The 26,945-nt window shown below is 39.6% G+C and overlaps 1 protein-coding gene across 2 annotated transcripts in view; it reads right to left on the bottom strand.

Annotated features, from left to right (window-relative positions):
* Positions 1 to 26,945, bottom strand: part of LOC109036753 (sialin) — a 68,129-nt gene that overhangs the window by 24,394 nt on the left and 16,790 nt on the right. For both annotated transcript variants that reach the window (XM_019051116.2, XM_019051114.2), the window contains exons 2-9: positions 17,173 to 17,347; positions 12,353 to 12,586; positions 7,727 to 7,901; positions 5,903 to 6,033; positions 5,145 to 5,265; positions 2,544 to 2,674; positions 967 to 1,109; positions 83 to 203 (exon numbers count right to left, since the gene is read on the bottom strand). In XM_019051116.2, the coding sequence (XP_018906661.2) occupies positions 83 to 203; positions 967 to 1,109; positions 2,544 to 2,674; positions 5,145 to 5,265; positions 5,903 to 6,033; positions 7,727 to 7,901; positions 12,353 to 12,586; positions 17,173 to 17,347 (1,231 nt within the window). The remainder of the gene's footprint in view (positions 1 to 82; positions 204 to 966; positions 1,110 to 2,543; positions 2,675 to 5,144; positions 5,266 to 5,902; positions 6,034 to 7,726; positions 7,902 to 12,352; positions 12,587 to 17,172; positions 17,348 to 26,945) is intronic.

Below are 26,945 nucleotides of genomic sequence, written 5' to 3'. Positions count from 1 at the left end.
GTTCAAAGATTACAGGCAGTTATTCCATATGAGTATGTAAGTTCTCAATGGTGGTTAATATACATCTTAAACTATAGTATACCTTGTTCTGGACTAGATATCCCGCCAACATAGGACTTATTATTCCTGGTATCGTGGCAAAAGTATTTGAAAAACCCATCAATAAACTGGCATATTGGGGGGCAATATCAAGGTGATTCACGCTGGAAAAAGAACAACAAATCGAATCTTAGCTAAAGATGAATTAACACTATTGATGCATTTTATCGATTGATTAGATTTAATGTGGAATACTTTTTATGTTAGATTTATTTAATAGGCGTTTGAAAAAGTGAGGACATGAAAATAACCGAAACGTCGTTTTTATCATTGAATATTCCACGATAAAAAAACCAGGAAACTCGAGTAATATCAACGCGATATTGATGTAGGTTATAGGTCTGATGTTTGAAGTTTTTTTTTCTTTTGAAAAATATTTTCAAATGATTAATGTTTCACAATTTTTATGAATCTTCAAATGACAGGAAAGCAATTAAATTTTATAAGTCCAAGGTAATTATAAGGTCTATCTTGTAAAAAGTTGTCAATTTCGCAAATCAATAAATAAAATGTCTTATCTACATCTTTCCGATAAAATGTCGATGATGGAAATTTTGATGGCTTTTAATATTTAGTGGCAAAAGTTGAGTTATTTTACCGTTAATTTGCAAATATTCTTGCGTTGTTTGACTTTTTAAAAACTCGCTTCTGTCAAGATTCTTGAATAAAGTCACGTAGAAGGCGATCAAAAATACCATTTTTGGAAAGTATTAAAGATCATTATTTACTTTCAATGGTAAATTATTCAAAAATAATTCTGCTTTAATCGTGTGCGTGTGCCAGATTCTCTCAACACTGGCGTTGAAAGTTCAGAGGGCGGACGATTTAGAAATATATTTCTAAGATGAATTTGGAATTGTGTTATACCTGAAAGCTGACCAAGCGAAGGCCCCTAGTCCAACGGCCATGATCAAACAGAAAATGACACCAGCAGGGGCTGTCATGTAGGAAGCAGCAAACATGAAAATTGTCTGACTTATGAAAGCCGTGCAGTTAAATAGTTTTCTCGTCTGAAAAGAAGCATATTCATGTAAAGTTAAATATTATAAAATCATACAGGTAACGCGTAAGGCATAACGTCTGATGCGCAAAGGCCTTTGAGGAGGTTGGGCTGCGAAGCAGTCAGAGGGTTAAACCCCCAAGTTCATAAAAATTGTCCTGTTTAAAACGTATGCTCGCTAGTAAGATTTTCATTCTTCTCCCGTTTCTTTTTTTATGAAAGAAATATTTTCATGAAAATTTCAAACGTTAAATGGACGTATTGATGCTAAAAGGAACTAGGTAACACGCAATCCCTATGCCCATAGTTCTTTTTAGCATAAATATGTCCGAATTAACTTAAGTCTCAATGGAAACTAACTTTTCCAAATTGATCAAACAATTAGTACAGCTCAACCGTAGTCTAAGCATAAATTATAGCAGTTTTGAAGTTTCAGGGTAAATTTTCGCATTTATTTTGAGCGAAACACTTGCAACCAGATGTAACCGGTAGAATTTTACATGCAAGAAATGCGCATCTCTAATTTTTATAACAGTAGCTGGTGCATTTGTTACCTGTGGAATAATGCTTTGGTATTATTGTACATCTATATTATACAGCTACAAGCAAAATCTTGGAAGCACTATTTCTGACGAACTGCCGGACCGATAAGAATGATTTTTACATGTATGTCATCTGTAGTAGATGTAGATGTGCAAGAAATTATGAAACTCCGAACTTTTAATGTTGTAGAGCTTTTAAAGCTCATGTCATTTAAGTCCAATGTTAATAGCGTGAGAGATATGTCGTTTCCGCTAGAAACATCAAGGTGTAGGATTCTACCTGAGTGACTCGAATAAACAATAAAACAATGAAAAAGCTCGTGAATCGATCCTCATTCGAAGAGTTGAGGGTCAAGGTTCAAGGTCCAAGGTATAAGGTCCAAGGTAGGGTCCTGCATTCTTCCGGCTTCGATTTGTGACATTGGTCAGTTTACTTGATTGCTGAATTTCTATTAATATTTACAGCAGATAAACAGCAGATACAAAGTGAGAATGCAGGCGCTGCATCGCGTCGGGACGGACCAAATATTATTAACTCTTAACGGTCCAAATCCGATTTTTTTTTTTTAAATTAAGTATTTAAAAATAACATAATAAACGGAAATTTCTCCAGTAAGTGGACTGTGAAATTATGTACATCCAGCTACTCCTCATCATTTACAAATCTGAGTGTTTACGTCAAAAATTTTGAAATCGATGCAGCTCGAACACAAAATAGTGTATTAAAATGGAAGAACATGTTTGCCTATACATATGTGTATAGGGCCCGCGGAGCGGGCCTGAGGGCGCGAGGCGCCCTCCCGGGGGTTGGGCCGCGTAGCGGTCAGGGGGTAGGCCCCCTAGTACGTTAAATAATTGACAACTGTAATACTAGGAATTAGGATCAAGATGTAACAATATACCTGCGTGGTGGTCAAATGGGTGGACCGAACCCAGTCAGCTAGGTAACCAGATCTCTGCATTACCAGGGCCATTACGAGGTACGGCAAGGCTGATAAAAATCCAGATTCAGCCAGGTTGAAATTCAACGTATCTGAAAGATAAAACAGTTTTATTTTTAAGATACACCTTTAAATTCGCAAAAATTGATCCAAGTTCATACATATGAGGGCCGTTCAATAAAGACCGGGACTGGTCCTGCCAGATGCAGTTGCCTTTCGCGCGGTTGGCAACAATAGCTGACCCAGGATGAGACTGTACACTGAAAAAAAAACTGCTAAAATCAACACATGAAATAGTGAAAAAAGGTGACAACTCATCAAAATAGATTAAGAACACCGGGTTGATTTAACTAATTTGGTGATTTGTCACCGTATTTTAGCATTTTTTTTTTTTCAGTGAAGGCATTATGTGTTTCTAAAATTGTTCTCATTTGTACCCCTATCAGCTCTATAAATACCCGGCCAGGTATGAAATCGCACGAGTGGTGCACTCTCACTTTGCGCGGTTGGCTGCAGTAGCTGACACCGGACGAGGGAGTGGACAAGAAGGGTTTCTAAAATTATTCGCAATGCCTCAGCCTGAACCAGGGCCGGATTCACCTAATTGCCGCCCATGGGCCGCCTGTATTTTGCCGCCCCCTTCTCATTCGTTTTGAAACTCGATAAAAACCATCAAGTTAACGTGCCAGCAGGAGAGGGGTGCATAAGACGCATTTACTCGTGTTGAACACATTTTTTGGGAAAACCCTGTCAACACTACTAGCATAAGTTTACAGAACTTTGCGCGAAAGTTAAGTTTCGTAAACCTACCTCTGTGTGGACACGGCCTTCCATTCATAAGAAATGAACGGAAAAATTATGAAAGAACAAACATAAATGTGGTTCAATGATTTTAACTTCCACCGCTGCGCCGGGCAGACCGCACCGAGTTTGGCGTAATGCGTGAAGTATTCCGACAGTCTTGTAGGCGCTATGCGTTTCACGCCGACCACTGCTGAACGCACTGTGTTCGACGCAATGCGTGAAGTATTCACGCAGTCTTATAGGCGCTACGCGTTTCGCGCTAACCGCACTGTGTTTGGCGCAATGCGTGAAGTATTCATGCATTCTTGTAGGCGCTATGCGTTTCACGCCGATCGCTGCTGACCACACTGTGTTTGATGCAATGCGTGAAGTATTCGTGCAGTCTTGTAGGCGCTAATATGTGTTACATGCCGATCGCCGCACCGAAGGCTTCTCCTTTTCATATCAAGTCCTCGTCATCATTTCCCTCTGAGTCGCGCCGTTCCGGGCCAAATTGCATGTTTGGTTCTCTCTTAACGCGACTAATTAAAGGTGCTGTCTCTTGTATCAGAGACCACAAAATTAGAAATTACTATACTCTCAGAAAATGAGAGATTTTGTCGCCTTTTCTCGTTTGTAATTTTTTTCTGAGTCCGATTTTTTTATACCTACACTTAAAAAAATTGTAAATTTTTGCCGCCCCATAGATTTGCCGCCATGGGCCGCGGCCCATGTGGCCACCCCCCTTATTAATCCGGCCCTGGCCTGAACGCTCCTTTAACGAGATGAATGAAATCGCACGGCTGGTGCGCAGTCTCAATTTTCGCGGTAGGAAGCATCCGCTGACCAAAGACGAGACATGTAGCACAGGTTGATCCTAAAATTGTTCTCCATCGTCTCCCCTCAGTGGGCTACATTAACACCAAGTTTGATTTCATACGGCTTGCGCATTCTTACATTTCGCAGTTGGTGACCCCAGACGAGGCAGTGGACAAGAGGGGTTCAAAAAACCGTTCTCAATGGTCTCGCATGATCCTACACAACTGGGCTGCATAAACACCAAGTTTGAAATCGCGCGACTGGTGCACTATCGCTCTACGCGGTTGGTAGCATCAGTTAAAGTTGTTCACGATGGTGTCCCTCAAGTGGACGTATTTTTGCCAAACGGAACTATGTGCATTAAGACATGAGCTCTGAGACCCATAAGAAAATATGTGCAACAAGGCTCACGTCATAATGCACATAGTTCCATTTGGCAGCAATACGTCCAAGTGTGCTCCATAATAGCCAAGATTGAAATCGCTTGGCCAGTACACTCTTTCTTTGCGCCGTTGGCTGAAATCGAAAGACATTGGCTGACCCCGGGCGAGGGTTTGGACATGGGTGGTTCTTAAAGTTGGTCTCAATGGTCTCGCGTGCTTGACTGGAAGATCGCAAAGTTTAGAGTCGCGCGGCTGGTGCATATTTTTCTGCGTTTCAGAATTGGACGTATTTCTGTCAGACGGAACTAAGCGCCATAGGTGGAGGAAGGTAGCGGGGGGCTTGGATTGGCGGCGGAACCGGGCGTCGGGCTCATTCCGTCCTATACTCGCAATGCATTTCCATGGCGCTTAGTTCCGTTTGACAGAACGTGCTATCCGGCATTCCAAATTCCTCAAACGGAACTCAAATTGGCGCTTACTTCCGTTTGACAGAAATACGTCCAATTCTTTCCGACTAGTCACAGTATTGAGATGAAATTAAAACGCACTCTATGGAAACCTGAGAAAAATTATATACCTTTCATGAATGTTGGAAGTTGAGTCAGCAGTGTGTAAAAGCCCCAGTTTTCACAGAAGTGAGCACAAACTATGGCCCAAACAGGCATTGACGTGACGATATTTTTCCACGGCACTGGCACCTAAGGACAAAAATTCAAATATAAAATCTCTTAATTTTGTGACGAATTGGCAAGTGAACTATTTTTAGAGAACCATATATATTGCGGGAATGATGTGCAATTTTGTGTACATCCCACGTTGATGCCAAAATTTCTTAAAGAGAGTCCCTTATGTAAGATTTTGATTTTTCACGATTTTAAGTCCACACGTATACCATAGATTCACCCCCTGCAAACGATTTTTGGGTACATTTTTGTCGATTTTTTTTTTTGCTTCAAGAGCATTGTGGTGGACGGATGCAAAAGTTGGACAAAATTTTTCGAACGACTGAATCTAGTTCTTGACCTCAGCAGAGCGTTTTTCTCATTCGGTTTGTAACACTGCCAATCCGATTGCAAAACCCGACCAAATTCTCTCGGGGAAATTCGCCTACTGAGATCGATCGGATTGGCGATGTAGTCCGCTTCTGGAGAAAGCGGTAAACGAATCTTGATGTCCATGTTCAAACATTATATTAACCGTCAAGCGGATGAGTAATCTTCATTTTATTCGTACGGAAAATGCACTGCGTCGCATCGCACTTACTCACTTTAAATTGGTGCGCTTGGAGCGTGAGAAATGTATTGTAATTGGTTTTAGTATTGGGATTGATTTTACCTTTTTATCGGAAGTATCGCCAAGAGTGTCTTGAATGTACTTCAATTCTTCACTCGAAATGTAAGGATCGTCTTCCGGTCGGTCTCGAACGACAGTCAGCCAAACCAGAACCCAGAACAATCCAACGAGACCTGAAAATCATAAAGAACATATTACATTTGAAAGCAGGATTTCAATTTTTCATGAAAAATAAAATCTTGAAATTTCAGAAAAATATGGAAAATATTGAAAAATATTTTTTGAAATTAAATTCAAAATTAAATGGAAGGCGACTAATATTTGTTTTTTGCTGTTTCTTTGTGCGTGTTGCATACCCAGCCCCTGAAAATATGTTTCATATTTTTTACAAATTTGTGAAATTTCATGAAATATTTCACGGAAATTTTCAATATTTCATATTTTTCATGTCACCTGTGCAACCCTGTTTGAAAGCAGGCATGCGTCTATCGAGACTGTTTTTCAAAGATAGTGCCGTAAAAGCGGAAATGTGGTTATTGAACTTCGATGGATCGAACTATGTGATACATTACTAAATATTGATGTATCTATCGTGACCAATAGAGAATTTGCAGGTGTTTAATATTTGATGGATTTCGTGCTTAGGTGGAAACTACTGAGTAAACTGAATACGAGGATAGCATTGGTTTGTGAATTGAACAATTATTGAATGAGATATGACAAAATGGTCTAATCTGCTAAAATACGTGTGTTGAAATGGGAAATGCCGTCAGATGACGTCGCTAGGTGGTGCATTTTCTCACTTTTAAATCTATTTTTATACAATTCTCCATATCAGAAACAAATTATAAAAAATACTGTGAAATCGGCTCTTTAAGATCTTTCAAATGAAGCAATCACGAGTCCGCATGCAAATTCTCCATTACTGGTATATGCAAGCTGTTTGATGGTTTTTTTTCAATAAATGGCAATGATATTGGCATAGTGAAGGTTCGATGGTAATTACTTTTAAAAGCATAATCTCGGCTTGGAGCGCCTTCATTTGTTGTAATACTTCACGCTTTGTCACGGAATTAGTTCAGTTGCCTATGTCCGATCCAAACTCAACTAGAGTCACGGATTTCATCACATGCTGTGGTGAGTGTGCGAGAGTGAAAGTGTGCTCCCCTGCTATAGGCGGATCCAACAATTTGGCAACACCGGATTTCCCCATGTACATTTATGTTCAATAATCTATACTTGTCGGAGCAAGTCTCCAAGAATCGATATATTTCCATAGGTTTAAATGGAGAAAAGACAATGTTGCAACGGTGATGTTGTATGTGTGAGGACTTTGCGATTTGACTATTGATTCTGTAAAAGTTCGCGAGAAACACGATGGTCCCACTGATTTTCTCTGAAATCAACACCCAAGCTCAAAAAACACTCTCAAAGTTGAGGCTGTAATGAAGGGGATATCCCACGCTATCCTAAGAGTCCACCTCCACATCAAGACAAACTCTCCATGCAAAGATGGGTAGCGAATACATCAGCAGGGTTGCGGGGCTCCCGTATTTTCAGTTTTATGAGTCCCCAAATAAAGTGGCAGCCTTGTCAATGTATTTGCTCCCTATCTTTACATGGTCAGCTTGTCTTGATGTAGAGGTGAACTCTCATGGTAGCCTGGGATATCTCCTCCATTACGCCCTCAACTTTGAGAGCTTTTTTTGAGCTTGGGAGTTGATTTAAGAGAAAACCACAGTGGCACCATCGTGTTTCTCGCAAATTTTTACACGAGAATCAATAGTCAAATCGCAAATTCCTCACACGTGCAACATCTCCATTTCCTGGATCCGCCGATGTCCCCTGTGGGATAAAATGACGTACCTGGGATATAGAAATCTGCGGACCATCCGAACTTATCAGCTAAGAAGCCGCAAACGGGATAAGCGACGACCGTCCCGACGAAGCTCCCGGAGAAGGCGACAGAGGCAAGTTGCGTTCGCTCCATGGGTGGCGCCCATTGAGACCAGACGGCGTGTATGCATGGATACGTCACTCCCTGCAGGAACAAATTTAACAATCAAATTATCAATCTACGAATTTAATCAAAGCAATCTGAATAATGGACGAGGCAGACGAACAACTGGACGTACTTCTGCCAAACGGAACTATGTGCATTATGACATGAGTCCTAAGACCCATGCGAATATGTGCATAACAGGGCTCATGTTAATAGTTATGTTTGGCAGAAATATACGTCCAATTGGACGGAACTAAGCGCCAATTTAAGTTCCTTTTGAGGAATTTAGAATGCCGGATAGCGCGTTCTGTCAAACGGAACTAAGCGCCATGGAAAAGCATTGTGAGTATAGGATGGAACGAGCAACACCCGCCAATCCAAGCCCCCCTCCCCCTCCCCCCTGTGGCGCTTGGTTCCGTTTGATGGAAATACATCAAATTTCAAAATAAAATGAGTAAACAAAGTCAAGACAAATAACACACTGGAAAAAAAGCACATTGGATCTAGAGTCCAGACTCTTAAAAACATCGACAAGAAAAAGTACTCTTGATTCAATCAGAATCTAGCCTAAATCAAGAACCAAGCCTCTTAATTTAAGCGGATTTCGTTTTGATTCAAGCAAAAATCCGATTGAATCAAGAAAATTTTTTCTTGTCAATGTTTTCAAGAGTCTGGGCTCTAGATCCAATGTGTTTTTTTTTTGTTTTTTTTTGTTTTTTTTCCAGTGCAATGTATCTGAGAGGTTTCAAAATAGCAAACTGCAATTTTTGATCCGGAAATTAAAAATTTAAAGTAAAATTAACAACAAATAAAACACTTCAATTTCCTGTTGCTGGAAACGAGAAGTGGGCGACAGATGAGTCCTCGCCTGTTATCGTCGACAAAAATCCAGGTATTTTCATTTTTGTCGATTTTGTATTTTTCCCCAAGTTGGAAAAGGTGTTAAAACCACCCTAAAAAATCTCGGGCATCTGAGTGTTCGTTTTTGCTTTGAGCTCTCATTTGCCAAGAGTGGACAGGCATCGAAAAAAATAGGGAGCGATCTTGATTTGGGGGCCATTCTGAGGAGGTTCCGGTTCTCAGTACAGACAAGAGAATTACATTTTTTCCCGCCCATATCGGTCTTATATTTCCCTTCCCAAGTTCGGAGACTTTAACGAGCGGTAGAAAAGTAAACCATAAAACCAAGCTTTTGGCTTTTGAGCGCGCCCGCTATAGCAGGTGAAACCATTCCCTCCGACTTTATATCGAACAATATAGTTTTTAATATCATCTTGACATTCCATGGGAATGTCACTTGCATACGAAAACAGCCAAAATTAGAAAGTTTATCTGAGGGAATCTTCGATTAATGCATAAGAGAGATGATTACGTCTTTGAAAACCAGTCTCTCACGGACCGAAAGAGTGACGAGCTTCATGCCCTCTGTTTCGGTGCATCGGTTCGGCCCGAGGCAACCGGTTTTGTTTTGAGACTCCAATCGAATCGGTCAAACACTTTTCGATGACTCAGAATCAGGTGGAAATCTCTCCACACAGCTGGAGCCGACTGCGATTTGTCAACGGAGTAAATTGGATCTGACTTACTTTCTACCGGATGATTTCGGATGAAAGTTATAGTGAACGGAGGGTACCTACGATATTCCAGCCCTCAGGTTCAGAGCTGGCTACATTCTTGTCAACGCTCAATTTCAAATGTTTTTTTTCTTTTTCGGGAATTATAATGTTGCTTCACTGTTTACCTGCGTTGAAATAACATTTTTAACGCAGGTGGAACATTTTGGAACCAGAATTTTTGTTTTCTAATCAAATTCTGACGGGGGCGCTGACGCGTGGAGTTACAGTTGAACTACATTTTGTAAGAAGCTAGGAACTACAATTTCTAGCCCATCCGTAAAAAAACACTCATAAGCATAGGGACACTGATGGTAGATGCGTTTTATCCAAATTGAGCCCGATGTTGTGGTTTCAAATTGCAACATGCAGTCCTGTTGGATTACAGTTTCCAATAAAGAGCCGCAAATTCTAGCTCATTTTAAAAACATCATACGTGCTTTCAGTTTCTCTAAGCAAATGGGTATTTTTATGAATTATTGTAGTCCCTGATTGCAAAATGTAGTCCAGTTAAAGGTTCAGTTCATTCGATCGACCTTGAAGTGGCTAGTGGATGGCCTTGATGGCCAGTCCTAAACTTAGTCCATTTCATCGACCTGCCCAAGCCGTCGCACAGTGCGGCATCCTCATGGACGATGCAAACAAAAATCGGTAAAAGACATTTAACTTTAAATATTGAAGATAGTTGCACCGACATAGGAAAACCCTTACATAGGAAAACCCTTTGGCACTATCAAAGAAAAACACTAGAGGAAGAAGAAAATGTTATTCCTCAGGATTTTTTGCGTATTTTTCGAGAGAAGTTCGTTTGAAGTTGGCAACCTCGAATTAGCTTATTATATATTAAGAATTTAAAAGCAACGTGAAACACCCAAACTTTAACTCCAAATATACCTCTAATATTCGCAAGAAATCGCAAAATCCTTTTGATGGAATTAAAGTTGGATATCTGAGGATTAAGAAAATGTTAACCACCCGGAGCATTTTACGTTTCACGCGAGAAATCTTCATCTGAAGTTGACGTCGTTTTCCCGTGTATTTCGTATGGACAAGTGATTCTCGGCCCATTTCTGGCCTATTTTCTACCCAAATTGGAACTAATTTTGAGCGTAAAAATTTGAATATTAACCATTATTATCAGGAATATCCTTACGATGACAAACTCCAAAAAAAAAAAAAAAAATCAGTTGTCAAGTTGTGACGAATTTTTGATTTTTGTTCACAGAGGGCCGCACTATGCGTCGCGTTGGGGCCCATATAATGGAATGTATCTCCACTGTTGCAAAATTTACCTAAGCAATTCAATCTTTTACCTTTTATTATTTATTATACCTTTAAGTAAGAGTTTTATTTTATCATACAAGGCTACCCTCTTCTTGTCTAGTTTTTTAATCAGTTAATTTGAAACTTTCCACGGGAAAATTTGCAGTTGTCTGAAATTGATGAAATCGGTGTTTAAGTAGAAACTATTCGGTAAATGAACTAAACACGAGGATAGCCGTGGTTCATAAATTTAAAAATTACTTAAGGAGACATGACAGATGATTAGATCCGCTAAAATACATGCGTTGAATTGAAAATTCCGTCAGATGACGTCACTAGGCGGTTGATTTCCTCACTTTTAAATCTATTTATACTATTTCCATACCAGCAAAGAACCACAAAAAAACTGCAAAATCATATTTGTAAGCTCTCTCCGAGGAAGGGTTAAAAATCTCCGTGCGAATTCTCGATTGTTTCAGTATGCAAAAAAGTGGCGAAAACATATCCCTTTCGGCGAAAGATCTTTTGTCTGAGCTGTGGAGCGGACGAGAGGGATATCGTGAGCTGGTGTCGTTTCCGTGTTATTCGCCCGGCAGAAATGGAAAGCGTGGACGAGTCACTCTCCGTGTCAGCGGTGTCGGTGACTCGATTGTCCTCGGCGAGGAAGAGCTTGACTCTCGCTTTCTAAGGGGTCGCAGTTTAAACCGGGGTCAATGATTTCCTCATAGCCCCGCCACGAACCACGAAGCACCATCTCCCGAGTCCTCCTCCATCCGCGCCACATCCGAGCTTACATCAATTTCTCAGTGGCGACCTTTAAAGCGACTTCAAGCATGGGATATGTACTTCACGTGCCTTTGCAGATTCCCAGATCTGCAAAAAGTGCCATTCTATCGAATTTTTTTCCAAGTTAACCAAATTTCGTAACTTGTTTGGTATGGTCATGCCAATAGGATGACTGAAGAGAGGCTGCCAAAAAAAGATGCTTGATTGGGTTCCTCCTGGGAGGAGACGTAGGGGACGCCCAGTGAGAGGTTGGCAACAGGGGATGTTGAGTGAGATGAGGGAGTGTCAACTCCCTGATGACCTGTGGGAAGACCGAGCTTTGTGGCGATTAGGCGTCGTAAAGCGCCAAAGAGCGCTGTAAAAGCGACTCATATGTATGTATGTAACCTTTCGTGTAACCGAACTTCAACGGTAGAGTGAGCTGACGAACGAAGTGCGATCATTTGAACCGAATGTTCGGTTACAGAATTCGAAAGTTCAGTTTGACAAACCGAATAATTGGGATAATATGGTACACGGAACGTTGGATTCATATGACCTACCTTTTTTTCAGGGAAAAACCAATGTGTCGCTTTGACAAACCGATTTGGTTCAATCGATAGGGAACTCCGAACGTTCGGCTCGTGTCGTCGTCCCTCTGATGTAATCAAGTATCTCAATTTCCATATGAGCCTTGTTCTCCGTATAACTTCATGTCTGTCAGGGCTCTCGTGTAAATTGAGGTACGCTTTTATGTCAAAGGAGCGACGATATAATCGACCGAACTTGTTTTTCAGTGTACGTTCATGCATGCAAAATGACGAAGCCACCATCTTAAGAACAGCTTACCTCAAATAATCCCTCTATAATCCTGAGGGCGATCAGGAAGTTGACATTCAACCTCGCCAAAGGTGGAGTGATTAGGGTGAGAAGCGCTGTAACTGCCACTCCAACTCCGTAGACGCGAGCGCCTCCAATCCGCGCACCAAGCCACCCGCCGAACAGTTGAGTGCAGATGTAGCCGTAGAAAAATGAGCTCAAGATCAACCCTTGAAGCTTTGAGTCCCAGTCAAATTCTTTTGGCTGTACAACAAACAAAAAATGAAATCAATCAATCGGATGGTCTGGAAAGTGGAAACTACATCGATACAAATCTTTGATTGAAATCCAATTTTGCTGATTTTTAGACCCACTTTGACCAAAATTACTCCAATTATTGCTGTTTGTTTTAAGTTTTGACGAACCTTTCATACTTGTTTGTGATTAATATGTGCTTGGTACTCGAGATTTTTACAAACAAGGCTGTGCCCTAGTCGATAGTAGAAAAAAAAGAAGAAGAAGAAGAAGAAGAAGAAGAAGCAGAAGAAGAAGTGGTCGACTAATGTAAATGATCGTGAATTTAAAGAGTTGTGCATATCAGCTATGTGTTGGGTAGTTTTCATTTTGTTAGCTTTGGACCGAGTTTAACAGATAGGAGCCAATTTACATAAAGTTGAAATTGAGAAAAAGAGGTTTAAAGTTTTATTTTTCCATAAGGCTCATTGTAGAAAATAAATTTTAATCCGGCTTTGAGCTTTTGGCGGGGGAATGTATACGACTAGTGGAACCTAACAACATTCTTAATGTTGGGTTGGTTCCTTTCTGATGAACTCGGTTCATTTGTAAGATGAAATTTCATCGGGGCACATGAGGATGGTTATCTTGATCCAGCGGCGTGGCGTGATTGATCCATTACCGATATTCTCCCGTTTGAAGCTATGGTAAAGAATCGATTATTCAGGTGTTCGTTGCAAACACGCTGGTAATCTATACTTTTCCATAGGTTTAAATGGCAGATCAATCGATTTATCGTAAAATACACCACGCCTTTGGTATCCTCCCCTTCACCTTTCGTATATTAAATCAAATGACGGCCGTTTCGAGTATTAACGCACATCTTCAGGTCGTGGATAAGAAGACTAGTACCTATTAAAAATAGCTACGCGCTCGCGACTGACTCGTCATAAACGATTGAAAAGCAATAAAATCGATAAAAATACTCAAAACTTTGGAATTGCATAAAGAACGATAATGTCAACGCGTTTGTGCAAAGTGTGGATAAGAACACGCGCTTGGCTATTTATAATACTAATCTCCTTATCCACGACCCGAAGATGAGCGTAATGCTTTAAATGGCCATCGTCTACTTTATAATCTACTGGAATTGATCGGGAGGATAGGAAGGTAAATCAATTATTGTTGGCTTTACTTTTCAAGGCCCCTACCTAAGTCTCGAACTATTCTAAAGTTGAGGCTTTTTTCTCAGCATAGTACTTTTTTGTCATCGAAGAAACTTCATCGTCAAACTATACGTGTTGACAGGAGGAATTATTTCCAATACGTCTTCATTTTCAATACTATGATCGCGTCAAAGAGTTTCGCTCTAAGCGTCAAATCCATCTCATCACGCAACTCAAAACTTTTAAAAAACAATACGACTCGCCGCAGGTGAATTGGCGGCTCCCACTGAGCTCCCTATTGATTGATAATTAATAATTAAAGAGTAGCTGGGTTATGTCACATAGATTAGAAACAAAAAGCCCCGCGGTGATCCGCCGAACGGGTTGACTCTCGTGACATACGACTCTATCGTGCCGCGGAAGACAGTAGTAAGAGCCATGGTTAGTGTGTATCCTTATGAGTTTCAAGGCTCATTTCAGAATTCACTTACTGCTGTTTCCCGCAGCACAGTCTCTTAATTACACTTTGATTATGAGGGCGCTCGGGAGGAATTCAATTTTTCCTCTTAATTGAAAGTGCCGAGACTTGATCGGTTTCTTTCACTCATCGTGACGGGAGAGGAGCGTTGCCTCGGAGTCATGACACCCCGAAGGGAGTTGATAAACCCTCTCATCAGGAGTACAGGACATGATACTCCATGGAAAAGTTTTCGCGAAAGTAAGTCGGGACAATCGCATACTCGCACAACTCGTTGGGGACATAACATTCAGATCTTTCGTCCACAGCAAAAATGCCGTAACTCAATTCAATTTTTTCCCCTTTTTCCCAGCACGCACTCCGTACTGCTTTATTACAATTACAAGAAAATCTAATTGCCACGAGGCTTCATTTTTTTCATTTAAACCGCGTTAAACAGAAAGGAACCAAGCCACATCAGCTATTGTCAGATTGCATTGGGCAATTTTATTTTTTACATGAAAACGGTTGTGCGGATTTTCGTGCAAATTTCAGTAAAAATTCTCCGTGGCAAGAAGCGAATTCCTTAAAATTTTCAAAGAAATCCGAACATACGTTCTTTCGTAAAAAATTTAGTTTCCCAGTTAAACTTGGCAATAGCTGATGTGCCTTGGTTCCTTTCTGTTAAATTCGGTCCATTTTTCGTTGCTAATGGTGTGGCGCAGTTTCATTGAAAAAATGAAGGATGGATATTTGTTAGGTTTTTTTTTTTTTTTTTTTTTTTTTTTTTTTTTTTTTTTTTTTTTTTTTTTTTTAAACAGCATTTTGTCAGGAAAAAATTGAAAAAGTGTTGAATGTCGATACAGCGTTTTTACTTTGGACGGCAGAGATATCATACGTGTTTTATTGGATATAATACAGTGTATCGTGTTGATATCATTCGTGTATTATATTTTTTCCTCGGGCAATTAGTTGTTCAGGCATTGGCAGATGGTCAAATTTTCGACACTTTTACGAAATTTTCTTGAGTTTTCGTGAAGAGCTCACGAGTTTGCAATATTTTGTAATAATGACCTCTCAAATCTACGAACTCTCCTTGTCCCTTCTTCTTCAAATGCTTCTCATATATAGTTGAATTTAAAAATTTGGAAAATTCTGAATTCCATGCCATGGTAAAAATTTCAAAAATAATGTTCGCTCAGGAGCTAAAACTCGTTTCAAATGCTATCGTACGATGCAAATTTTTGAGCAATGAATAATTTTGTTTAAAATTAGGGAAAAAATCGGGATTTCAATCCAAGTAAGAATAAATACTTAACTATTTGCCTAGGCATTTGACAAAATTCCGATTTACTATTCGCCAGCGATTGATTGCTAAAATACTGTGTCGCATGTTCATATTCTACTGGTACTTTGTTGATTCCGATTAATTGATAGAAGGGTACCACCTACCGTTTTGTCACCCACTTGATATCGTGGGATCATACGGATAGAATTGAATACTACAGTATTTGGGACATGATGCCATTTTTATCAGATTTAGAAAGATTAGCCACAGGGTCCTCTTTAGAATGTTGAAAGCCTGATTGTCTCCTCTTCTAACGACTTATCAATGGCTAAAGAGCTTGATGCAAAAACGGCTTTTTTCGCCCCCCTCTGGAAGTTCTTCAGACTTTGTCTATTGATTACTCATACTTGAGCGCTTCTTTTCCCAAATTTTCAGACCCCCAAAAAATTTTGGGGGGGAGCTAGGGGGGGTGGAAGTCAAAACCTATGAACCTCGATATCTCTTGAACAAAGAAAGATATCGAGGTCCGGTTTGGACGAAAAATCGTCTAAAATTGCATACTTTAAGATTCTAAAGGTCGAAATCCCGATATCACATTTTTAAGTCAACATATGTGCTTTTTTCCAGTTTTTAGGTCTAGAAAATTTCTTTTAAACGAAAAATTTACAAAGATCTCAATTTTTTATTTGAACCAAAACCAGTTTTTTAAATTGTTCGTCTTTTCCCGCATCCAACGAGTGGTCCATTAAGCTGGAGAACCAAACGGTTCCGGAGTTATGATCGATTGAAGTTTCCGCTCAACGCGCGCCGACCGATTTTCGCGCGGAAAATAGTCGGATTTGACTGTTATTAGATCAGATTGAATGTTCAAACTGAACAAAATGCTTTATTAGGGACTCTTGAGGGTCGCTGAGTTCAGAAATTACCGATACTTCCAAAAAATTCACGTTTTTAAAATTACAGCTCCGCAGCGCTATTTTAGAGGCCCACTGAGCGCCGACCGGCCGCTCAGTGGTCCTGTCCGAAGCTGCAATTTTAAAAACGTGAATGTTTTGGAAGTATCGGTAATTAATGAACTTAGTGACCCTCAAGAGTCCCTAATAAAGCATTTTGCTCAGTTTGAACATTCAATCTGATCTAATAACAGTCAAATCCGACTATTTTCCGCGCGAAAATCGGTCGGCGTGCGTTGAGCGGAAACTTCAATCGATCATAACTCCGGAACCGTTCGGTTCCCCAGCTTAATGGACCACTCGTTGGATGCGGGAAAAGACGAACAATTTAAAAAACTGGTTTTGGTTCAATTCAAAAATTGAGATCTTTGTAAATTTTTCGTTTAAAAGAAATTTTCTAGACCTAAAAACTGGAAAAAAGCACATATGTTGACTTAAAAATGTGATATCGGGATTTCGACCTTTAGAATCTTAAAGTATGCAATTTTAGACGATTTTTCGTCCAAACCGGACCTCGATATCTTTCTTTGTTCAAGAGATATCGAGGTTCATAGGTTTTGACTTCCACCTCCCCTAGCTCCCCCCCAAAATTTTTTGGGGGTCTGAAAATTTGGGAAAAGAAGCGCTCAAGTATGAGTAATCAATAGACAAAGTCTGAAGAACTTCCAGAGGGGGGCGAAAAAAGCCGTTTTTGCATCAAGCTCTTTTGGCATAGTATGATAAAGTATACTGGAATGATAGTTACCACGAACCATGGTAGAGATGACCGTGGTTCCGTTCTCCAACTTCTCTTTTAAAATTTGTCCGGTCGTCATGGCAACTATAGCGACACTTAAATTCACCCTCAACGTGTATACATTGAAAAATCCGAGGAAAGCTAGGAACGCCACCAAGTATCGCCTTTGTTTCCAGAATTGCCATTTTGAGCTGAAAAAAAAGAAATCTGTCAGTTTACACTCCAAAAAAAAAAAAAAAAAAAAAAAAAATATATATAGTGTGGACCTAGAGCGAGAAAATAAAAGAGACGGAATATTGGATGATCCAAACTAAAAGGAAGTAGATTCAAAAGCTCCTAAGATCATGTGGACGTATTCATGCTAAAAGGAACTATGTGCATAGGTTTTGCGTACAACATAGTTCCTTTTACCATAAATACGTTCATTTAATGATGAGCCCTAGTCTTGGAACTCTATAGTTCGACCACCATCATCTCCCTTCGTTTATGAGAACCACCCGTTTCAACCAATAAGGATAAGGATACCTTCCTTTATTTCCTTTTTAGCTTTGTCTGGCAATTTTAATAATGAGCCGGCAGTTGATCTAGCCGTTCTTATAGCCACAATAGGTTTGCCTAATATATTCCAATATAATATCAGGAGGGAGAGCGAGACTACTTTCACGACAAAGTTCCGGTCAGGGTCACCGGGTCACGATCAGCAAAATTCGGCCTCAGGTCAGCGGCATCACCGGTTCATCAGCAAACGGAGTTGTCTGACTTAATTTAAAATTCGCCCGAATTACGTATGTTTCCGTGGGAAGGTTGGAAGAACAATCTCACATGGGCAACCACAGTCACCACTGATCTTAACACTTTCATCTTGTGATATACTGATTTTGAGAGACCGCGGCACGACAATTTCACCGACAACAATGCTGGTTGAGTGTCAGCTTCATTCTTTCCATTGCGTCATCGAAAGTTCTCACTCTTTGTCTCACTCTCGAGTCCAGTCTTGACAAATTTGGCAAGAATAAATACTGTTGATTCTATCGGATTTTCACTCGAATCAAAAGGAAATCCGCTAAAGAGGCTTCGCTCTCGATTCAAGCAAAAATCCGATTGAATCGAGAGTATTTTTCTTGTTAAAGTATTTAAAAGTCTTGACTCTGAATCCAAGAGACTTTTTTCTAGTGTTGTCATAATAGGAAAAAACACTTTTTTATGGCCAAAACTTAGAGAGGCAGTATTTTTGAAGATGGGGATTTTCTGAGGGAACTAAATAGAACAAAAAAGCCTTATTTTGATGCCAAAAATCGATTTTGACAATTGTGTAATCACTTGACCTCAATTTTGTTTCGATAAGGCCAGCATTTTGTAGTCATGTAAGTGCGATTTTGACATGTTGGCAACACTGTTTTTCCTCCATGTAAATGTATAGAAAACAATCGATTCTTGGTAAGACAGCTTGCCTTACCTGAATCGGTATTTTTAATGGATTTAAATGGAGCATACTCGCCACCGAAGTCATGATTATTGAATCGTTTCTTGTGGTGGCGAGGGTAATGCAAAATGAACTGCGATATGATTTGAATGTTTTCCACGCGTGATTCCTCGAAAGAGCAACTATAAACAGAGATCCGACGCAATTAAGCGCGATGCGCTCAAAAATGCAGCATGCAAACCGCGGTCCAGATCAATTAGAATAGCGCCACGGTGCATCTGTACCGCGGATAACCGGACCGCTCCGAGGGGGTTGCCAAAATTCCCAACTAACTTTTTTTCCAACCTAATCAGCTCGCGCGTGAATAGAGGAATTCCCCGGTAATTTGGCAGCGCTGCGCTGTTCCGCGAGGAGGTGGAGGCAATGTTAGCGCCTCCATGCGCATGCGCGGTCATTTAACTCGCAGTTATGTACTGAATGCTGCCAGATCGAAGAATATAAAATGCATTTTTTAGTGGGTTGTGTTTTATAGGGCGATCTCCATCGGCATCAATGTCGGTGATTTTTAATTGAGCATGGTTTCGTATCTTTTCCGGATTTTAAGGGGATTGTTTCATGTTTCAATCCTCAGAGGAGAATAGGGCAACATAGCATGCCAGAATCGAATTTTAATGGTTGAGGCTGAGGCTCACAGGTGACCGATGATGATAAAATCTGACCAATTGTCAAGTTTTTTGTTTAATTTTCAGCTCCCTTTGAAAAAATATGGTTCTAGTGACAGTGATATGAGTTTATGGTTAGCGCCAGCGATGTGAATGTGGTAATCACCAAAATACTTTGTGGTAGCAAATACCGTAACTCAAATCGCAATCACCAAAAGTATGGTAAATGCTACCGGATGCTCGTTTATTTTACCCTCCAATATTCCAGCATGTGTCATAAGTTAAATAGACTCGTGGTGGAATATACCGCCCTCCTGATTAAATTTTCGATACTATTTTCAGTCCCCTGTAAAAAACACGGTTCCACGCGTCATTCACCTCATTATCAGTCTGCATTATTGAATTATAGCAAGCAAGTGATTTCTCTTTATTATTTCAAATTTTCACACTTAATTTTTCTTGTGCGGTTCTTTCCTCCGATTCGGTAATCCACGTTATTACTGAATGCAAAAACTTGTCACTTGGACGGGCCTTATCATATTTTGTCGGCATGTCTGGCTTATCCCTAAAAACTATACGCTAATCATTTATTATCAAACGTTTTGGTGCGTTTTCCTTGACAATTGTTTTCCGTTAAGACCATTGTTAATCATCATTTGTCACTTAAGCTCCTACGAGAATAACAACAGCCCTAGTTGCGCGTGTCGCGGAATGGACGATATTAGGATTATTGCGTCTCAGAAAAGCTATACATATATATGTAAATTTATTCTCATTGTTAGCACTGAAAGAGATATGTTATAGCTATTGTTTTGATCAAATTAGATATGATTAAAAATTCATACAGTTATGTCATCATTAGTAGCTTATACCTTTTCCACTCGGCGTTAAAGTCTCTCAGTCAGCCGAAAAGAGTTGTAACTTCAAACGTTGTCCTTTAAATCAGTATGAAATTTAAATTACAGAATAGCTTCACGTTTATGAGGAAAAAATGTTTTACATTGACACAAAGATTTGGTTTGCGCTAAGAGTAGACTTTGGCATGCTGTGTAAAAGCCTTGATTCGATTGATGTAATAGGTCATGGGAAACATGAATTTTTGCCATTTCATGCATGCTCGTTAGAATCATAGGAGCCATCGGTTTTATGATGGAAAGATACTGATCTGCTCAACGAATCGCGACAGTTAATAATTGCATTTACTTCAACATTGGATCGGCATGAGAGGGAAAAGGGGGAACTGGTTTTATGTAAAAAAATATTATAAAAAAGCTAGTTGAATCTTTGCCTAAAAATAACATCAGCTGCAGGAGTGATGTTGCCGCTTCGTGCCGCCACGAACAAAATTTATTTTGGAGACCCCGCATTCACCAAATGATGACTCTTGGCCCAAGAGTTGAGCGATTAGTTTAGTAACCCGTATTCAATTTGTAAAAACTGTCCAAAGTGCTTACTCCGTCATTAATCGGTCATCGTTTAGCGAATTTCATTTGATTTTATGATCAATAATTTCATCAGCAGTCATCGCTAGAATCCCTTTATCGGGATAGGTAAGACAAGTCGGCTCATGGGTGTCGCAAATGGGAATAAAGATTACACAGTTCGAATGTCTTTCGAAATCTTTGATCAAATCATTCCCGTATCCTTTCCTCCGGTCCCTCTCTCACTCCATTTTTTCCCTGACGCGCCCTTCATTCTCCGGTGCATTGAAGTTTACAGTATTTGCAGTCTGTGGAAATGTAATCTTTATCCCCATTTGTTGTGACACTGTGAAGACCTGGATACGAGAGCCAAATCAGAAATGGATTCCTAATGTCTTAACTCTCAGTAAAAAGGGATTGTCATCATCAGTCGAAAAGTAGCGTGGACCTCTGAATTCAACTTTTGCCTCACCCGATAGCCAGTGGCGATTATCGAAAATCGATATAATCCTGTTTGGACCTATGGTAAAGAATATTGACTTTCAAGCTGTTCGTTATGAACGCCTGATAATCAATCTTTTTCCAGAGATTTAGATGACGAATTAATCGATCTATCGCAAAGCACGGCACGCCACTTCCAGCAATTCTTAGTGTGGGATTTTTAAAATATATTGTCTCTACAAGTGAAATTACTGGAAAAAAAATCTTAAATTTACCGCAAAGAAATATGGCTTTCTTCGATCGAGGACGATGCTACTTAATTCAAGCTTTTTTTTGCTTATTCCAAGCATTTTTTTCTTTTTCCCAGAAAATCCAGCTTGAACCAAAATGAAAACAACTTTCGGCGGCAAATTCAAGAACCATCTGCTTGAGTTCAACTATCTCGTGACGCACTTCGGGGGCGAGAGGGGGATGTTTGAGCCAGCGTTACGGTGCGTGACAAGGGGGGAGAGGGGGTCAAGCTCAGCGTTACGTAATTCAAACGGAGGGTGTAGGATTGCGTTACAGATGCGTTACAAGGGGGAGGGGGTGAAAAAATTGGAAAAAGTGCTTTGCATAATACTCAAACGGCCTCCGAGCACTTTTTCGGTGAACTCAAATATTACTTCTAAATTTTACCTCTCAATTGAGTGGGTCATCTGGCAATAGCTCGACACAGCTTGAGGATAACGTTGGTCCTTGCATAAACAGTGGACGAGTTTATTTTCTTTGGCCGCCTCCGTTGAAGAGTGCGAAGCTGGAAAGTTCCGAGGTAGCGTGGGCAAATGTGATAATCGTAATTCTCGTCGGCTCGGTAACAGGAAAGGGATGACACAACAACTTTTCAATACTTTTAATTAAAATTGGTACGCTCCAAGTTTCTATACCTTTCTCTGTGCCTAAGAATAACTGACACTCTGACTGATGAACTTAACCCAAACAGTAAAGTTTATAAGCGCCGGCCAAAGAAAATGATGACGTACCCTGGTAGCACAGGTCAGATTGAAGATGTTTTTAAAATGTGTCATTGATCCGAAAAAATTTCTTTAAAACATTTCAATGAAACATCTTGAAAACATATCATGTGTCCAGACGGTTTTGAAAAGGTTTCTAAAACAACTCTATGTCACCCCTAAATTTTGTTTCACAGATACGTCCGATAGATGTTTCTCATACCTTTACAACACATCTCAGTGAGGTACCTATCGGCACCACAAATTCGTCGCAGAGATATATCTGACACATTCTTGAAACATTTCGGTGAGAGGCATGACATTCCTTTGTATCGTCGAAACGTTTCAAAAATGTTTTCAAAACCTTTCAGTGGTTTGTTGAAACATCTTGAAAACATATCATGTGTCCCGACGGTTTTGAGAAGGTTTCTAAAACAACTCTATGTCACCCCTAAATTTCGTTTCACAGATACGTCCGATAGATGTTTCTCATACCTTTTCAACACATCTCAGAGAGGTATCGGCACCGAGGCTATAAGTATCAAAAATTTTCAGACATTTGTTCTAACTAATGTCGCTGTGGAATTAGAACCATCACAGCAGGCATCCCTTGATACCAACCATGCATGAGGGCTGAATCGTTACACTTCATCATTATCAACCTATCAGAGGGATTAGAACACCTTCACTTTAGAAAAGTATACGCAAAGCACGATGTACGGTTTCAATATTCTAGATAATCCATAACTTATGAGCTTTTATGGAGATGAACTCGATTCATACAAGGAATTAACCGTGTTAATAACCTCCACATAATTAAATGTCCAAAAAGTATAGCTTGAGACGAAAAATTAAGCTGAAATTTGGTAAAATTGAAAAATTAAACTTCAACGCCCTCTGGTGGATTCAGTTTGAACTAGGTAGGAAAAGTTTTAGAAAGGTCCTAGAAATGTTTCTATGTTATTCAATGAAACATTTCTAAAACGTGTCAAAAACATTTTTAAGTGACGTATAAATTCGAACAAAATATTCAAAAAGGTTTCAAAGACATTATATTTATTTTTAATTGAAAACAAATCCAAAATGTGTCAGATAGGTTGCTGGGAGGTGTTGTTGAGTCGTGCAGGAAAAGTATCTGACAGCACTTTGAGAAGTTGCTTGAAACAAGCTGTAGATTGCATTCGAAACATTTTCAAAATATTTCGAAAACATTTCACCAAACACTTCGAAATTGGAAGTTTCTGAGAACGTGTTGGAGATGTGTTGAAAACATTTTTCTAAAACTTCAGCGACACTGGTTCGATTTATATTCAAAACGTTTTGAAATGAATTGAGGATGCTGATCGGAAAGAGAATTAAAACGTTTTGAAAATGAGTTGGAGATATACCACACCAATCAGTAATATTTATTAATAATTGAAAACATATCTAAAATGTGTCAGATAGGTTCCAGGAAGGTGTCGTTGAGCCGTGCAGGAAAAGTATCTGACAGTACTTTGAAAAGTTGCTTGAAACAATCTGTAGATTAATTTGAAACATTTTCAGAATATTTCCAAAACATTTCACCAAACACTTCGAAATTAGAAGTATCTGAGAACATGTTGGAGATGTGTTGAAAACGTTTTTAAAAAGTGATAGTAGAACAATTTGAAAACATTTTGAACACATTTTAAAAACATTGTTTTCACGTTTCTGTAAGATGAAATGAAAATATTTTTAAACTGTGTTCAAAACATGTTGTCTCTGATGAAATATTTTACATGACTCGCAACTTTGTCTTCAAAATGTTTTTAAAACATTTCATTTCCCCTCCAAATTTTTCTTTTGTAAAATGTTTTGGATTGGTTTTCAAAACATTTCTGTTGTGTTAAATGTATCCAATTTGAAAACATTTTCAAAATGTTTTGGATATGTTTCAATGAAATGTTCAAAGTATTTGCGTCCTTGAAACATTTCTGAAATGTTTCTATTATGTTTCATCGAGATGAATCAGTTTCGACACAAGTGGAATGTTTCTAAAACCTTACCGATCCGAGCTGTGCTACCAGGGTATATAACATTCAATTTTTAATTGATTTTGATTTTTAAAATAACAAACAAGTAAACACATACAATGGAGTTTTCCGCCGACTGTAATATTTTTAATCAATTTCACTGCCTCAAGGATGATTTGTTCTCTTTCCATATAGTGGCCCTTATGGTGGGGAATGCGTAATGAACAAAATGTATGAACCCCTAATAAGTTAGGTATTTTGAATTTTCCATGAGTATTTTCGCAAAAAATGGAATACAGATGCTGCATGCTTTACAGAGTTTTTGACGGGAATTCATTTCATCAGGGGAAAAATGAAGCAATCCTGTTTTAAGGAGTAAATTATGCATGATTTTTCTTTTTAATATTTTTAAGTAAAAGTACTCTTACTGATAATTTTACGCTCTTCACTTCCATAAACTCAATGTGAATTGAAATTTGCATTTATTTATGAAACTTCCTAATTTATGTACAGAATTTAATGATGTAGGAATGAAATATATTTTATTGAAAGCTCAAACTCACGATTAGTCAAACTTGATGGATAATTTTGTTAAACTCGACCAACGCATAGCATTAAAAGCATTTTCTATCCTCGTAATCGATTGAAATTTTTGAACCAGTCCGCAAAAATTGACAGGGAAATCACCCTGAATTTGCAATATTTGCGAGACTTACACCAACCATTTTGTCCGAAAATGCTGACCGGGAGTTCCTCCGAGTCTTTCTCTGTAACCATTATAAGATTACGAAGAATTCAGAGAGTGTAAGCGAAAGTTACAATCCCTCTCTCTCTGACCTCTGACTCCATTTGACTAGTTTCCGCACTATCCGCCATCTAGCATTGCGTGCCGTTTTCTCTATTATCTCTTTGTCTGTATTTTGGAGCATTTTAAGTTCAGAAACTGTGATGAATGGCGCTAAGGAACTAATAATTTGGTATAATATCTTTTTTTTACCATAAGGCATCGTTTACTGCCAAGGGGTGGTGACATTTCAAACTTTTATTTTTTTAAACGCGCCGAATTGAACCCTTAATAGATTAGGAATATGGTCAGCAGGTCACCATGGCAATTTAAAATTATTCGACCCAACAATGAAACTGTAAGGCGAATGATCTTCACAGTGTAACTTGAAACTGGTCACCAGGTTACAGAGGTAAAACACTAGAGTTGAAGGGACACCAAACTTTTTAAACACTATTGAGGTCGCGCAGCGTTAAAGGGGATGCCCCATTTACTTTAAAAAAAATTGTCATTAGGCCACCGTACCAACCACCACTCTGTGACTCCCTTGACTAAATTAAGTCACAGGGTGAAGGTTATTCATCTTTCAGTTTCATTGGGAGGAAATTTTACCAAGTGGCACCGTTTGCTGCCTGGGCACAGAGAACTTTTTTATTTTACGCACCCTATGCCCCCCCCCCCATAGCCCATTCTACCCGTCACTAAGATTCCATTGAAGAGACTGTATTAATCTCTGAATTGGATTTTGACTATTTTAGAATTTTGAACATAAAAGGCTCGCAAGAACTTGAAATAATACGAAAATTATAAAAATATTAATAAATTTGCAGCATGACTGAAATGAAAAAATAAAAATCTGCAGATTTGATCCGACTGCTGGATAACATCCGAGGCGAATTAAAATGCAATGGTATCTTTGTTTCGGGAGAGCAGTTCTCACAGCCTTGACTCGGAGCAACCTGGTCTGCAATCATGGCAAATCATTCACGCTAGACAAATATTTCTCTGCAGTTTTCTGGCCGTGGTTGGAACTACGTCGTCTTTTCATTTTCCCCTTTTATAAAGATTAAATGAAGTTTTTCCATTTTTTAAACTCCATGTGAGCTAAAAGCCAAGATAATGGGTAGGAGCATTTGTTCTGTTCTCTGAGCTTTCATAGCCGACCAAAAATCACAGTAAATGAACAGTTTGTCTCAAAAAGCGCGCAACTCAAGAGGAAAAGCCTCTAACATGGGGGAAAAAGTTAGGTGGAGGGGCCGTTCATATGCTTTTATGGTGCTAATTCTAGTTCGCATTTATACCACAGGGGATTTTTGAGTCCTGCACGTATTGACTCCGGCACCTCCTCGATATTTAACAAGTACCTACCCTAGTTGGATGTATTTCTATCAAACAGAACTATGTGCAAAGGAAAAGATAGGGTGAGCTCGTCAGTGGTCGGGCCATAAGAATGAATGGGAAATATGAAGCGCCATTGACGTCAGGGGCAACGACGAGAGAAATGACGATCGGGGCGGTCTTTAACTCATGAGCCCTGTCCACAAGGCTCTAGATACATGCCCACGGCTCATATGTGCCGTACTTAGTTGGCTCACAGTTCCGTTTGCTGAATTGGAGAGGCGGGATATTACATTCTGTCAAACAGAACTATGTGCAGACTCTATGAGCCGTGGGCATGTGACAAGAGCCTTGTGGACAGGGCTCATGAGTTATAGACCGCCATCCCGATCCTCGTTGCCGCTGACGTCATTGGCGCATTATATTTCCCATTCATTCTTATGGTCCGACGGACGACTCACCCCATCTTTTCCTCTGCACATAGCTCTGTTTCATAGAAATACGTCCATAATGGTTAATTTAAAAGAGATTCGGCAATATTGTGCATTGCGCTTGGATCCAGAGCAATTACATAAAGAAGCACCCAACAGAGTGGAAAGAACTCAGCTCAGCACAGAGAAATGATCCGACAGGAGGAGCATGACCCAGAGTGAGGCGTGACCTTGACGTAGTATCCTAACTATTACCTCAGCCTCAACTTGGAGCAGAACCTGCCTTGCTTCTCCGTGTCTAAC

This window comes from Bemisia tabaci, chromosome 7, assembly GCF_918797505.1.
Source record: "Bemisia tabaci chromosome 7, PGI_BMITA_v3".
Lineage (NCBI taxonomy): Eukaryota > Metazoa > Arthropoda > Insecta > Hemiptera > Aleyrodidae > Bemisia > Bemisia tabaci.
This window is presented reverse-complemented; position numbering and strand designations above follow the sequence as displayed.